The 14462-nt window shown below is 35.6% G+C and overlaps 1 protein-coding gene across 1 annotated transcript in view; it reads left to right on the top strand.

The window, feature by feature from the left end:
• The window catches only part of TYR (tyrosinase), a 110386-nt gene that overhangs the window by 57768 nt on the left and 38156 nt on the right, over positions 1-14462 (top strand). Inside the window, exon 3 of the mRNA XM_061202738.1 lies at positions 2059-2206. Within this exon, the coding sequence (XP_061058721.1) occupies positions 2059-2206 (148 nt within the window). The remainder of the gene's footprint in view (positions 1-2058; positions 2207-14462) is intronic.

Below are 14462 nucleotides of genomic sequence, written 5' to 3'. Positions count from 1 at the left end.
AGAATAACATATAACATTTGGGTATAATTTTGTAAGAAAATAGAATAAAAACATGAGATCAAGTGAAAAAGGAAATCCTATAAAATTTTAGACTATAATAGAAGAGTTTGTTTAGGTACTTTTGATATGGATGTTGGTAAATATCAAATCATTTAATGTGCATACATTTTTATAAAGTGATAATAAATTTTTATTTTAAAACTTATACTATTTGCAACATCTATCCCTGAACTTTTATCCTCTGAAACTATATACAATTATGATTAAAGCAACTTAGAATCTACTTAAAAATATGTGAGAGCAAACATAAAACTTGGTTTTAAAACTTTCATTTGTTGCTACTCAAGGATAAAAGCTTAAAGACCATTGTTCTACAGACATTTTCCCTCCATGATATGACTTACTGCTAATAAGAAAGACAGTACACCAGTGCATTCAAGGTCTTAAGCTCTGGAATAAAACACACTGGTGTTCCAGCCTTCTCTTATTTTTAATCTTAATCTTTTTAATCTTAGGCAAGTTACTTAAGCTCTCTAAACTGCTTTATCCAAATCTGTATAATGGAGATTATGAAGATAAGCTGTAGAATCATTGTGAAGATTACATGAAATTAATCATGTTAAGCTTTTAGAAAAATTCCTGCACATAGTAAGTGCCATGTATATACAATCATAAAAGTTTTCATAGACAAGAGATTTCAGAGGGGAGATAAGTGTATGTTCTTGGGCTATGGTTCCAGAGGGAATGGGGCTTGGTATGGTTTCAGAGAATGAGTACATAAAGCTCAGAAGGAGGGAAAAAAAATCATCAACTGAGGCGGCAGAAATACTATGAGCCACAATGTTGGGAGAGCACAAAGCTTCAAATGCAAAGGTGAAGAGCTGCACTTTCAAAATGAAGTTGACAACAAAATAATCTTAATTGTATGAAATGAAGCTAGATTTCCTCTGTCCAAGCCCTCATGCCTGCACTGTTTCTATCCTACCTTTTTAAAAAAAATTATAATCTTACAGTTTCTGTTTTCTTATATTTCTGAATTTTGAAATTCAGCATGTCCTTGGCCATAGTCCCTCAACTTGCCTCCTACTTACAGTTTAACTCTGTTACTCCTACTTCTTTGTCTGGCTCTGAATCTGAATTCTACTTACGTTTTGTGTTTTCCCTGAATGGACTCTGAAATGATATCATACTCTACCTCTTCCCTGGGAGTATGTGGGAGAGAACACAAACTATCAAGAGCTCAGATGTTGAAGTCTAATTGATATGGGTTAAAATCCCAACTCAACCATGACCTGTGTAGGCTTGGGAAACTCAGAACTTGTCTGAGCCTCAGTTTTCTCTTTTTTTCAATGGGGATAATTTCTAATCAACAGAGTTGCTATAAAGGCTGAAGGACTTATGTCACAAAAAGCAATAGCTCAATTAACATTCAGAAAATAATAATTCTTATTATAATTACTATTCCTTTTGCAATGAATGGAGCCATTTAATGGAGTCCTGCTTAACTTTGAAATAAATATTTTGCAAAATAAAACACATTACCTGATGTCCTCTAGACAGTTGAAGATGCATTGTAATGTCAAAAGTCACAAATTTCATGTTTTCTCTGGAACCAGAAACAAAAAGGAAAAGTAACCACCAGAACTGGAAAGCAAGGGGACACGTAAAGGCTGGAAAGATCTGTTTCTACGTGCTGTTACAGACTGAAGTGAGAGTGACTGTGCTGATTATTATAAAAATGTTTTACTACTTTTCAGGATCTAAAGGAGGAATAATAGGCAGAAGCAACAGAATAGATCACAGACTGGTTCAGCCTATTCCATTGGTTAATCAGTCCATTGTGACCAGATTGACACCATTCAACTCTACAAAGATATATTAAATACTCACTGGGCATCTAGAATGTACAGAATCCCAATACAGAATGAATTTTATGGTTGATGTTATTACTTTGAATCAGGCTTTCAATTGTAGTTGTAAACCAAATGAGAAAATCATTTAGATTTTCAATCATTGAGACAAACTAATTTTTTTTTTCAATTTTCTTTTTGCCAACAGGATTTGCTAGTCCGCTTACTGGGATAGCAGATGCCTCACAAAGCAGTATGCACAATGCCTTGCACATCTACATGAATGGAACGATGTCCCAAGTACCGGGATCTGCCAACGATCCCATTTTCCTTCTTCATCATGCATTTGTTGACAGGTTGGTTGGCACTTCTTCGTAAATTATGTGCTTATTGGTTTTAAATGTAGTGGATGGCACGAAGATATACAAAAAGCCAACAGGCACATAAAGATATACACACCATCACTAGTCATTAGGGAAACACAAATTAAAACCAAAATGAGATAGAACCTCATGCTTGTTAGAATGACCATCATCAAAAAGACAAGAGATAAATGCTGTCCTGGATGTGCAGAAAAGGGAATCCTTGTGCGCTATTGGTGAAATTGTAAACTGGTATAGCCACTATGGAAAACAACATGGAGGATTCTCAAAAAATTAAAAATAAAACTGCCAAATGATCTGGCAATTCCAATTCTGGGAATATATCCAAAGGAAACAAAACCACTAACTTGAAAAGGACACCCCCATTTTCATAGCAGCATTATCTACAATAACCAAGATATGGAAACAACATAAGAGTCCATCAATGGATGAATGGCTGAAGAAGTTATCACTATCTCCACCTCACTCATGTTTCAAGAACATGGACATAATATCAAATAACTAAGTGACTATTAGCCTGGAAGATTATTAGGCAGGTTTTTATTGCCTTCTTGGCAACTCTAATATTATAAGAATTAAATAATATCCCAAGTTAAGTTTTATTTAGAAATTAGTTTTAAGAAAGTATATAAGCACCAAAATTATGATAACAATATAACATCAAAACCATCAAAACTATACATCAAGGAGGGAGGAAGATTGTGGGGGAAAACATCTTACCAGAAAAGATAGACTGAACTCTGTTTACTGAGTCATTTTTATATCATATTGTCTTTGTGAATTTTTGGCATTTTTTTGATCTTTAGTGCCATCCCATGAACTTTAAAGAAGCTAGATTTCCTAGATACCTTGATGCCCCAGACAAGGAATATGCAAACTATGGCTTATAGGCCAAATCTGTCTCCTACTTTATTTGTAAAGAAAGTTTTATTAGAACACAACCACAATCATTCATCTACATATTGTCTATGGCTGCTTTCACGCTACAATGGCCAAGTTGAACCAAGACCATATATATAGTGCACAAAATAGAAAATATTTAGTTCCAGGCCCTTTACAGAGAAAGTTTCCTGACCCCTGCCAAACCAGAGAATTCCATATTTATATGCCAGGTAAGAGAAAAAGGTTGATCTTTATCTAGCCCACCTATATCTATATTTATAGAAAATGCTATAATTTAATTGAATGTCTGGAGGCATTTTTTTTAATAGAGATAAAGCTATTATGAAGATATACAGCTTTTAGAAGCCACTCTCCCACCTTTGAAAATTAAAATTTTCTCTTTCTTAGAATTCTCTGTTAATCCTATCTTACTATTAGATAGCTGCATGATTATTAAAGTAACTCAAAAATAATAAACAAATGTCAAAGTAGTTTCTCATTCAGCCCTTGTAGGCAAGCTGATGAAGATTCTGGGGATGGAGAGGGAGGAAAAAGCATCATTATAAAGAAGGATAGAGACCTGCGGATTGCCACAAAGTACTGTGGCATCTGAGCTTTCCTCTCAAGTCTCTTCTTATAGAGATGCATTTCTTCAATCAGATGGTCTTTTCACTGCTGTTCAGTTATTCACAAATATATTTATTGAGCACCTACTATGTGCTGAGTACATTTGCCTGAATATTCCACATTCATTGTTGCTTCTATGCATTGCATTTACCAGTCTCCAAATCTGGAACATATTTTCCTTGACTTATCTAATTTCTATACAATCTTCAAGACTAGTTTCAATTTTTAGCTCTTCCATGAAGAATGACCATGCCTATCTAAAACCATTTCTCTCATCCAAGCGTGTGTTGGAGCCAGCCCAAATTGGCTAGCAAGATTGAATTATGTACATATTTTCCCAACTTTGCATTCAGTGACCTCAGGCTGTAGCTTGAAACCAGTATTGGTAGGAGTATTTACATCAGGAAACTGGCAAGTGCTACAAATCAGGGCTTTCACTCTGAGAGAGCTGGTTGTTAAAATAATGGCCGGCATACCGCATCTGTTAACTCACATCACCTTCTCTCTCTACTTCTTATTTTGGACACATCATTTATATCATTCTTATTGATTATGTGCTTTCCTTACTGATTATTTGTTCTTTGTCTCTATGACTAATCTCTGAGCTACTTAATGGTGGGACCCACGCCTTGAATTCTATTTGCTTTTCTCACAATGTTTTCTTTAGCTTGTAATTAGTAGACGTGTAATACATTTCTATCAAATGAATAAATGATTGAAAACAACCTTAGCAAGTTACATTTATCATAGCTACAAAGGAAACTGCAGAGAAATCATTTTAACTAAAAAAACTTTTTGCAAGTCTTGTAAAACACAAATCATTCAATGCTATAAACGTGTTTTAAGATTTAGCATGTTTTAGATTAAGCAAGGTCTAGACCATTAGACCTTGTTTTAGGCACTGATTAAACAGAATAATGAGACAAGATCACTGGCTTGAAAAAGCTTAGTCTAGTGGGAAATACAAACAAGTAAACAACTATAGTACATTATAATTCATGCATAGTCATAGGAGACATTCTTGGAAAGCTACGTAAAAAGGATGATATATGAACTGAGCCCTGAAGAGCAGCAGGCCTACAAGACAAGAATGGATATTCAAGGATTGGTATCATAACTGTTACCTCATTGAAACCAAGCACAAGCTCAAAATATGAACTGAAGAAGAAAATGAAGCTTAGGGTCCAAAATAAGGAAATATGCCTCAAGTCTCATATGCAGAGAAAGTGATGATTCCAGTGGCCAGTTAGCTCACCACCAAAATGTGCCATTGTTGGGCAAATAAAGACATAAAGTAATTTCAATTATCTCTACCACTTTTAAGTAAAAAAAAGGAAAAATCAGAGAATGGATCTAATACAATGATTTTAAAAGATAATATGTATTTAGTTTTTACTATGTGCTAGGCACTGTTATAAACTCTTTACAAGTTTTATTTCATTTAATCCACACCAACAAGTCTGTAATGTTCTAGATTAAAAAAGAGAGATGGAGAAGTTTGGTAACTGTCCCAAGATTACACAGCTAGTAAAGGGTGGAGTTGAGAGTTAAACAATGCAGTCTTACTACAGAGCCATGTTCTTAACCACTGTGGAGAATTCCTTGGAAAATGCAAAGACAAGTTTTCCTTCTGACTGCTCTTAGACTGAGGATAAATCATTTTCATTAAAAATTCATTCATTCATCAAACATTTTAAGTTTCTTCTATATTCTAGATCCCATGCCAGGTACCATGCCTTTTTAATTTATTGGTATGAATGACCTCCAGATGCTTATAGTCCTTCAAAAAAGACAGAAAAGGAAAACAACAACAACAACAACAACAACATAGCAATGTAGCACCATCTATAAAAGAAGTGTAAGAGGTATATGAATCCGGAGAAGGACGAGCTTAAATTACATAAGAATGGCCAAAACTGGAAGCATCTGACAACATCAAATGCTGGTGAAGATGTGGAGCTACAGGAACTCTCATTCATTGCTGGTGGAAATGCAAAATGGTGCAAACAATTTGGAAGACAGTTTGGCAGCTTCTTATAAAACTAAACATATTCTTACCATACGATCCAGTAATCACGCTCCTTGGTACTTACACAAAGGAGTTGAAAACCTATGTCCACACAAAACCCTGCACATGGATGTATATAACAACTTTATAATTTCCAAAACTTGGAGGCAAGCAAAATGGCCTTCAGTATGTAAGTGGATAAATAAATGGTGGTACATCCAGACAATGGAATATTATTCAGTACTAAAGAGAAATGAGCTATCAAGCCATGAAAAAACATGAAAGAAACTTAACTATATATTACTAAGTAAAAGAAGCCAATCTGAAAAGGTTATATATTGCATGATTCCAACTATATAGCATTCTGGTAAAAGCAAAACTGTGGAGATTGTAAAATGATCAGTTGTCAGGGTTGAGGGCATGAGGAATGAATAGGCAGAACACAAAGAATTTTTAGGGCAGTGAAAAAACTGTATGATAGCATAATGATGGATATGTCATTATACATTTGTCCAAACGCATAGAATGTATAACACCAGGAGTGAACCCTAAGGTAACCTATGGATTTTAGGTGACTGTGATAGGACATTGTAGGTTCATCAGTTATAACAAATGCACCATTCTGCTGGGGGATGATGATAAGGGGGAGGTTATGCATATGGGGGGGGGGAAGGGGATATTAGGAAATCTCTGTATCTTCCTTTAATTTTGTTGTAAGCCTAAAACATCTCTTTTAAAAAAGTCTTAAAAAGAGAGATAAATATGGTTGTGACCTACTTAACATTTTAAATAACTGAAATTATGACTGGTAACACTATACTGTTGTTGCCTAATATCAGATAGTGCACCATCAGGACTGATAAATAGAAATGTGATATGGACAGTGAGGGCATTGATGAATCTCTAAGAACTTGTCATAAAGTATACAATTTAGAAAAAAATTAACGACATTTACTTATACAAATTTAACCTAGGGAAGGCTGAGTAGCTCTTCTTATTTGAGTACTCTTCCCATGTTACTCATCAATGGTAACTAATAAATGAACCTAAGTATTTCTAGCATCTCTCTCTTTGTAAAGTGAAATAACAAACCTTTGTAATTTTCCAGAAATCATAAAGATAATTTAAAAGATATTCTACAAGATTTATGTCACTTTTTCTATATTTAGGATCTGATTTGGGCAAGGCAAAATCAAAAAAGTTGTCAGAGGAAGCTTGAACACGATTAAGTAAGATTATGAGTGCCTGAGAAATAATATTTCTTTATATTTTTAATGAAAGTGTCAATAAAGCATTTTAAAGTTAAAAGAAAAGAAGGTAACAGGATTGTAAAGAACCTTAGTTCTTTTATAAGTGCGGAACAAGGAACCTTTGCTCTTTTTTTCTTTCTTAAACAGTCAAGAGTATAATACAGGCAACAAAAAGCTCAGGAAATTATTCTAGTTAGACAGAAAATATCTGCTATCTAAAAAGTAAAAAAAGAAAAAAATCCTTTATATTGTAGGCAAGGGCCATAAGCAATATATCAGTCAGTCAGTTAGTAAGTAAATAAATAAATAAATTAAAAAGTCACTAAGTAAGTAAGCCAAGTCAGTAAGGCCATCAAAATTGAGAATATTTTAAGGTTTTTAACAAATTTTATAACTTATTTTTCAAACTTAGGTATTATAAACCAGGTCAAATAAAATTCACTTTCCAAATTTCATCCTTCATTGGCTCCTTCATATCCTGGAACATACTGGCACTTTAAGACAGATTTTAGGGGCTCCACCAGATGAGCACTAATTTCATTATGACATTAAGATGTTATTAACATGCAGTGTTAATAAAGATAGTCATTGTTTATCTTTAAATGAGTCAATAAATATTTTTTTAAAAAAGAATTCCATTGTATGAATGCACCATTCTTTAGTAATCACTTAGTCACTTATTAACAGGCATTTTGATTGTTTCTTTTTTTTCTATGTTTTCTTTTTTAAACTATATATATATATGTGTATGTTTGTGTGTGTTTATATTATGTATATATATATATAATTGTGAACATTTGTGAGTATAGCTAAAGAATAGATTTTTCACATTGGAATTGAAAGGTGAGAGGTTAAATACATTTAAAATTTGTTGATATTTCCAAACTGCCTTCCAAAAATGATTGTGCTTGCTACATTTCCACAAATAGAGAATGAAAGTGTATTGCCACCCTGTACCCTCATTTGCACTAGATGTCATCAAATTTATTAATCTTTTTAACTCTGAAAAGTAGAAAAATATTTATTTGTATTTTTCTGTTTCCTAGGCATGTTATAGATTAATTATACTTTTTTCTAAAATGTCTATTTACATTCTTTGCTATTTTATATTGGTTAAAATAGCAATATTATAAAATATTGCTATTTTATATAGGTTAATTGGTCTTTTTATTATTGAATTGTATAAGCGCCTCATAAATTTGTAGTTGATCTTTTTTGTCATAAACATTACAAATATTTTCTGCAGTTTTAATCATCATTTAAATATTGTGGTATGTTTCTTGGTATTCAGAAATTAATATATGATCTTTTATATAATCTTTTATATTCAATCTCTATTCACAGCTTCAGAGTCTTTAACTCTTTGTTCCTCAGTATTCTCATCTGTAAAAAGAGTGGATTGATCTAACGCTCCATGGTTCTTTCTGGACTTTACAATCCTCTGGATAATGTGTTTTTGAAGAAATGACAGTAGAATGCATTAGTACAATTACAGGGCTTTAGCAGGTTTCTTAGTGACAGCTTAATCATGCTTTTAGTTATGATTAATAGGTAACTGACATATAGATAAATCCAATTCATAGTATAAATTATTTTTCTCTGCTATTCAGATTAAGGTCTGACAGGACTCTAAGCTTTTCTCAGATTTGTAAAAAAGTTTCTGGCAAGAAGAGAGGATTGAAGAGTGGGCACCCTAAAAGAACGCATATGTTGGAATGTTTATTCTTTTTCTCCAAGAAGATCAGATTTGGGGCATGCTAAAGACGGAGACATTTGAAACTTTAAACCAACCTAACACTACAACACCCATCAAGCAAAGCTGATGCTTTAGCCGTGGAATCAGGAACTTTTATGCTTATAAATTCCTTAGGAAGGAAGATGAGCATTGGTGCTGGATGGTACACTATGGATAAATGTCAGAGCAACAGAAAGAGGGCTTTAGAAATACTTCCTTTTCCTTAATACTTCATTGCTCAAGGAGGGCTCACGTGGACAAAAGCAAACACATCTCTGCATGCATGCATTCATTCAGCTGTTAATTCAACAAACATTAAGTCCCCTCTATGCTTTGTGTGCTATATTAGGCCATGGGGATTCAGCAGTCACTAATACTATTCCTCCCCACCTAATGCTTCCTGGTCCAGATATGTAAAAAACTAAGTAACATAAAACAAAATGTAACTTCTGCAATAGTAGTGGTTTAATAGGCCAGAGTATGCGGGAGTGAAGAAAAGAGCATCAAGGAAGTGGGGACCATAAGAATGGTCCTCCTCATCCCCTGGATCTGTAGCACCTAGCAGCCTGCCTGGCACAGAGTGGATATTCAATGAATAGCTGTTAGATTCCAGTGTTCAGAATTCTCTTATGACCGGTGGCTTTATGAAGAATGAGTAGGATATTGACTCGTGAAGTTTGGTAGTAACAACATTCAATTCACGTGGAACAGAACAAGAAAACCTCAGAAGTGTGAGGTTAATAGAAACTTCAGGAAATAGGCCATAATTAAAACCCAACTAAAATACTGAAAGCACAGCTAACGTTTGAGTGCTTACTGTACACCAAAAGCTAGGGGCATCAATGGACTGACCCATTTAATAGTTAACAACAATCCTACCAGTTAAGCGGCATTATCATCCGCATCTTAGGGACAAACAGACTAAAGCACAGAGAGGTTAAATAACCTGTCAGGATATGAACCCATGTTTTTAACCTGTACTATATGCTGCTTCATAAAGTGTTTGGAGAGCAGAAGAAATGCATGTCTATAGAGAGAGAGAATATACTCTTACCCCAACACAAGAGCAAGAGCTAACAGGGTAGGTGGTTATTTTGAACACTAGTCACCAGCATGGTTACTGCAGCAGGAGGCCAGTTGACCAAGCAGAACAGGATGGTGAAAAATTTAGCAAGCTCCAATTGGGTGGGGTGTGTGGAGGGGGGAGGAGGAGTGCAGGGGGCAAGCAGGGGCTAGGCAGTGAGGGGTGGGGAATGTGAAGGGGAACAAAAACTGGGCCAATATTTGGAGTAAGTGTTACAGTTTAGAGTGCCCAGAAGCTTAAGCCTGCAGTTTTAACTGATTTTTAAATTTTTATTGAAATAGAGTTGATTTACAGTACTGTGTTAGTTTCAGGTGTACAGCAAACAGGTGTAGTTCCCTGTGCTCTACAGTAGGTCATTGTTGTTTATCTATTTTATGTAGTGTGTATATTTTAATCCCAAACTCCTAATTTATCCCTCCCCTCCTTTCCCCTTTGGTAACCATAGGTTTGATTTCTCTGTCTGTGAGTCTATTTCTGTTTTGTCAATAAGTTCATTTGTATCATTTTTTTTTTAGATTCCACATATGAGCTATATCATATGATATTTATCTTTCTCTGTCTGACTTACTTCACTTAGTATGATAATCTCAAGTTGCATCCATGATGCTGCAAATGGCATTATCTCATTCTTTTATGGCTGAGTAATATTCCATTGTGTGTGTGTATATATATACACTCAGAAGTTTGCAACCACATTAGTTCTTGCCCAAAATAGAACAACCGATCCTTAACTTTGCAAAAGTTCCCAATGTTGTTTCCAAATTCTTCAAACATCCTTTGGACATATCCTGTGGCCTATCATTATGTAATATATTTTGATGCTAGGTTTCTATGCATTCCATGCATCTAAGATGTCATTTGCATGAATATATATTATATATATATATTATTTGTATATATCTCACATCTTCTTTATCCATTCATGTTAAACCCTCCTCTGATGTGGGCTGGGCTCACCTTGGCTGAGCAGGCACTGACTCAGGAACTAAGTGAGGCTGAGGTAGAGAAGGCAGGAAGGGACACCTCTAGAAGCTCATAGTCTAGTTCCTAGAATCCAAGTGTGGATAAGAAGTCCTCTGGTGGAAGAACCATGAGACCTGGGGGCAGAATACCTGTAAGCACATCCTGGCTCTGTTTTGAGATACTTATATGACCCTGGGAAGGTTGCTGAATTCCTCCCAGCCTCAGTTTCCTCACTGACAAGATGGCGGTAATATTATTACTTTTCTCATAGGAATGTGACTTTACAGTTTATAACTCATAATATGACAACTGGCTTCTTGTAAAGAGAGTAGAGTATAAGGGACTTTTATAAAGCATATGCGATACTTTTGTTCTGTACTCACTATTTGCAAGCGCCCTCCAGGATCAACAACACTTCCTTGGTTCTCCTGTAACCTGTCTCTTGAGTGCATGGGAATCCCAGCTAGGTATAAACCTGAAGCAAAACATTCCATGGATGGCAGGTCTGCCTCACTCCTCAGCTACAGATTAATTACATCTTTTGGAGTGACTTCTTGGCTGTCATTGCTGATGAGGCTTCCTTTCCATTCTATTCCCCAAGCCTCCCCTGGGCCATCCTGCTAAGAAGGCTGCCCCGACCCACATGCCTGCAAACTAAATGCCTTGCCAACTAGGCAGCTCAGAAATAGTCCAGGCAGAAGGCAGCTCCCTGGAGCTTCAGGAATGAACAGCAGATTGCCTGCCTGCTGGTGATAGCAAGGCCGAAGCTTGCTCAGAAAGACAGAAGTCCCAGGGTCAGGGAAGGAGGTGAACTCAGAAACCAGAGAAATGTCTTAAAGTCTGCTCTGGGAATCAGACGGGACAGCAGAGGAGGACCCCTTTGTTTCTTGGTTTCTTTTTATACTTTTCGATTCTGACCAGCTTTAAAAATGCTCCCTAGACTTAACTCCCTAGAACAAGTAGCAGTTATACCATTATAGTTGTACTTATCCATATATCCACAGCTGATTTTGTGTTGTCATCAGTGGATTTAGCTCTGATGCCAGTCTGCTTTGGCTAGATGTATTTGTAGGTTTGACTGTCTCTCTCACTCAATCTTGAGCTCCTTTAAGGTTGTGTTTGTGTATTGATCATCTGTAGCACCTAAACACAGATCCAAGCACCTAACAAAAACCCTGGCACATAGGAGACATCATTAAACACTTATTAGACTAAAGTGTTGCTGCACTTGATTAATTGATGAAGAGGCCATGTACTATAACTAATAACCTAAAAAATAGTCCTCCTACAATGTGGGGAATCTCCCAACTCTTTGCAGGATTAATATGTCTTAGTATGAGGGGAATTAAATTGCTTAAAGTGTTGATAACTTAAAAATCCCAAATGAAAGAGGATAAAGAAACATGAGTTGTCATTATTTTTGCTGAACTTTTAAATCTGAAAGAAAATTTTAAGATCATAATCTAACCCCTCATTTAACAAATAAAGAAATTGAGGCCCAGAAAGGGTGACCTACCCAAGGACACAGTTTTCTGCAAAGTAGAGGGAAGAGTGTTTCAAGGCCTTGTGGGGCAGGTGGGAGCTTTCAGAGACAGAGTTGAATATTTAACATGACAGAGGATATTTAACTAAGGAAGGCAGAAGCAGTGTGACTATAGGAAGGTCCTTACCATCATCATTTAGAGATCCAGAGTTCAGATCTGCTGAAATAGCACCAAATATCAGATTCAAGGGATGGACAGGACTTTAAAATTAATCAAAAGGCCAGAAATCGGGAGACTAGGAGGCAGTAAATCATGATTAAGATCACAGATTTTAGCATCAGACATGCTTCATTTTGAATCTCAAGGCTGCCACATCTAGCTAAATGATCTCTGGCAAGCTGCTTATTCTCCCCTAAGCCTTCCTTTTCTCAGCCATAAAATTCTGCTAATACTAGTACCTATCTGAAGTTGTAGCTTTAATAATTAATATATTTTTATAAATATGTATTAAAGTTCTTAGCACACAATTACACAACAGAAAAGGTCCTTGCCATTAAGATACTTTCTAATTTTCTCACATTTCTGGAAGCTAGACGTTTGAGATCACAATATCAGCAGAATTAGCTTCTCTCTCCTTGGCTTGCATACGTCTGTCTTCTCCCAGTATTTTCACATGGTCTTCCCTCTGTACATGTCCATGTCCTAATTCCCTCTGTTTATAAAGACACCAGTCAGATTGGATAAAGGACCACTCTCATGACCTCATTTTAACTTAATTACTTCTTCAAAGACCCTATCTCCAAATAGTTACATTCTAAGGTCCTGTGGATTAGAACTACAGCATATGAATTTGGGGTGGGAGGAGAATAATTCAACTCATAACAAGTGGTGAGGATGAAAGTCAAACTGTAGTAGAATGAAAACAGAATAGGAATTGAAAATGTCAAATTAGACCAAAGTTTTAAAAGTGTGATGACAAACTAAAATAGAAAGGACAGCAAATTGTTTGAGGAGAAGAATTAAGAAAAAGAGCTTTTTGGAGAGGCTTTTTTTCCCCTTTAACAACAAGAGATACATGCCTGAATTTATAATTTAAGGGAATTATTGCTAAGGAAATGAGGGGAAAAAAGCATTAAAAGTGAAGAACATTGAAATGCTCTAAAAAGTAAACTAAGAAAAATGATATATGGTTTCAATTCTAAAAGATCATTATCTAAGGGAAATTATCCCATATTTTCCCCAGAGGAAAAATTAAAGAATGATAACTGATGTACAAAATATCCATAGGAAATGCTATATTCAGAACCTCATTTGTCAAAACATTCATAAGATGTCTTTTTATCATATGACTTTGTTTTATTAAGGTAATTTAGATAATATGAGGGTTTCTGGAAATATCAAAACAAAATTTCTGCATATAGGATTGGCAAAGCAGAGAACAGAGAAAACCAAGGATGTACAATACAAATGCTATTTCCATCCTGGAGTCAACAAGGCCCAAGATAGCTGTTGTCAAGTACAAAATGTCACCATAATCTAGAAATAATAATGGGGATGCGAATCTGTTGGAATCTCAGGAAAGACACATTACTGTATTCACGACGTCAAATGGCCATAATGTAAAGAGTTTTCTGTATCTTTGTCCTTATACAAAGCAAACTATCAGGAGAAAGATAAATATTTACCAAAAGAAAAACAGTTTTTTAAGAAAAGTTCTTTTCCCTCAAAAAAAGAAGCAGAAACAGCAGAGCCCCTTTAATTTCAGAGATAAAAAAGATAGCAGAACAAGCTTCCAGATTCATATTGTGGGGCTGTGCTAGTGTCAGTATGGAGTTTTGTGGCAGAATTCTTCTTTCTCTCCCAGAGGCAGCTAATTTTTGTCTAGCAACAAGGCAGAGATGAGGTGGGGCGGTGGAGGTGAAATGTTTCCCCCTGATGAAGGAGGTCATCGAGAAGATATGACTGCTGTGGTTTGACCTTTGAGCTGAACCCGGGCAATCAGAGGCTCCTAACCTACTCCCCTGTCTTAGCAAAGTACAGTCTGCCTACCATTCATTCCCACAGTGGGAATTATTCCAAAGATCTAGCCTTGAGAGAGTGAGGTGCTACTGAGACCATCTGGACAGCATATGTGACTGAATCCAGTTATACTACTATATATAAAATAGATAACTACTAAGGACCTACTGTATAGCA

The sequence above is a fragment of the Eubalaena glacialis genome, chromosome 10 (assembly GCF_028564815.1).
Source record: "Eubalaena glacialis isolate mEubGla1 chromosome 10, mEubGla1.1.hap2.+ XY, whole genome shotgun sequence".
In the NCBI taxonomy this organism is placed as follows: domain Eukaryota; kingdom Metazoa; phylum Chordata; class Mammalia; order Artiodactyla; family Balaenidae; genus Eubalaena; species Eubalaena glacialis.
The sequence above is the reverse complement of the archived record's forward strand: the minus strand, read 5'-3'. Positions and strand labels throughout refer to the sequence as shown.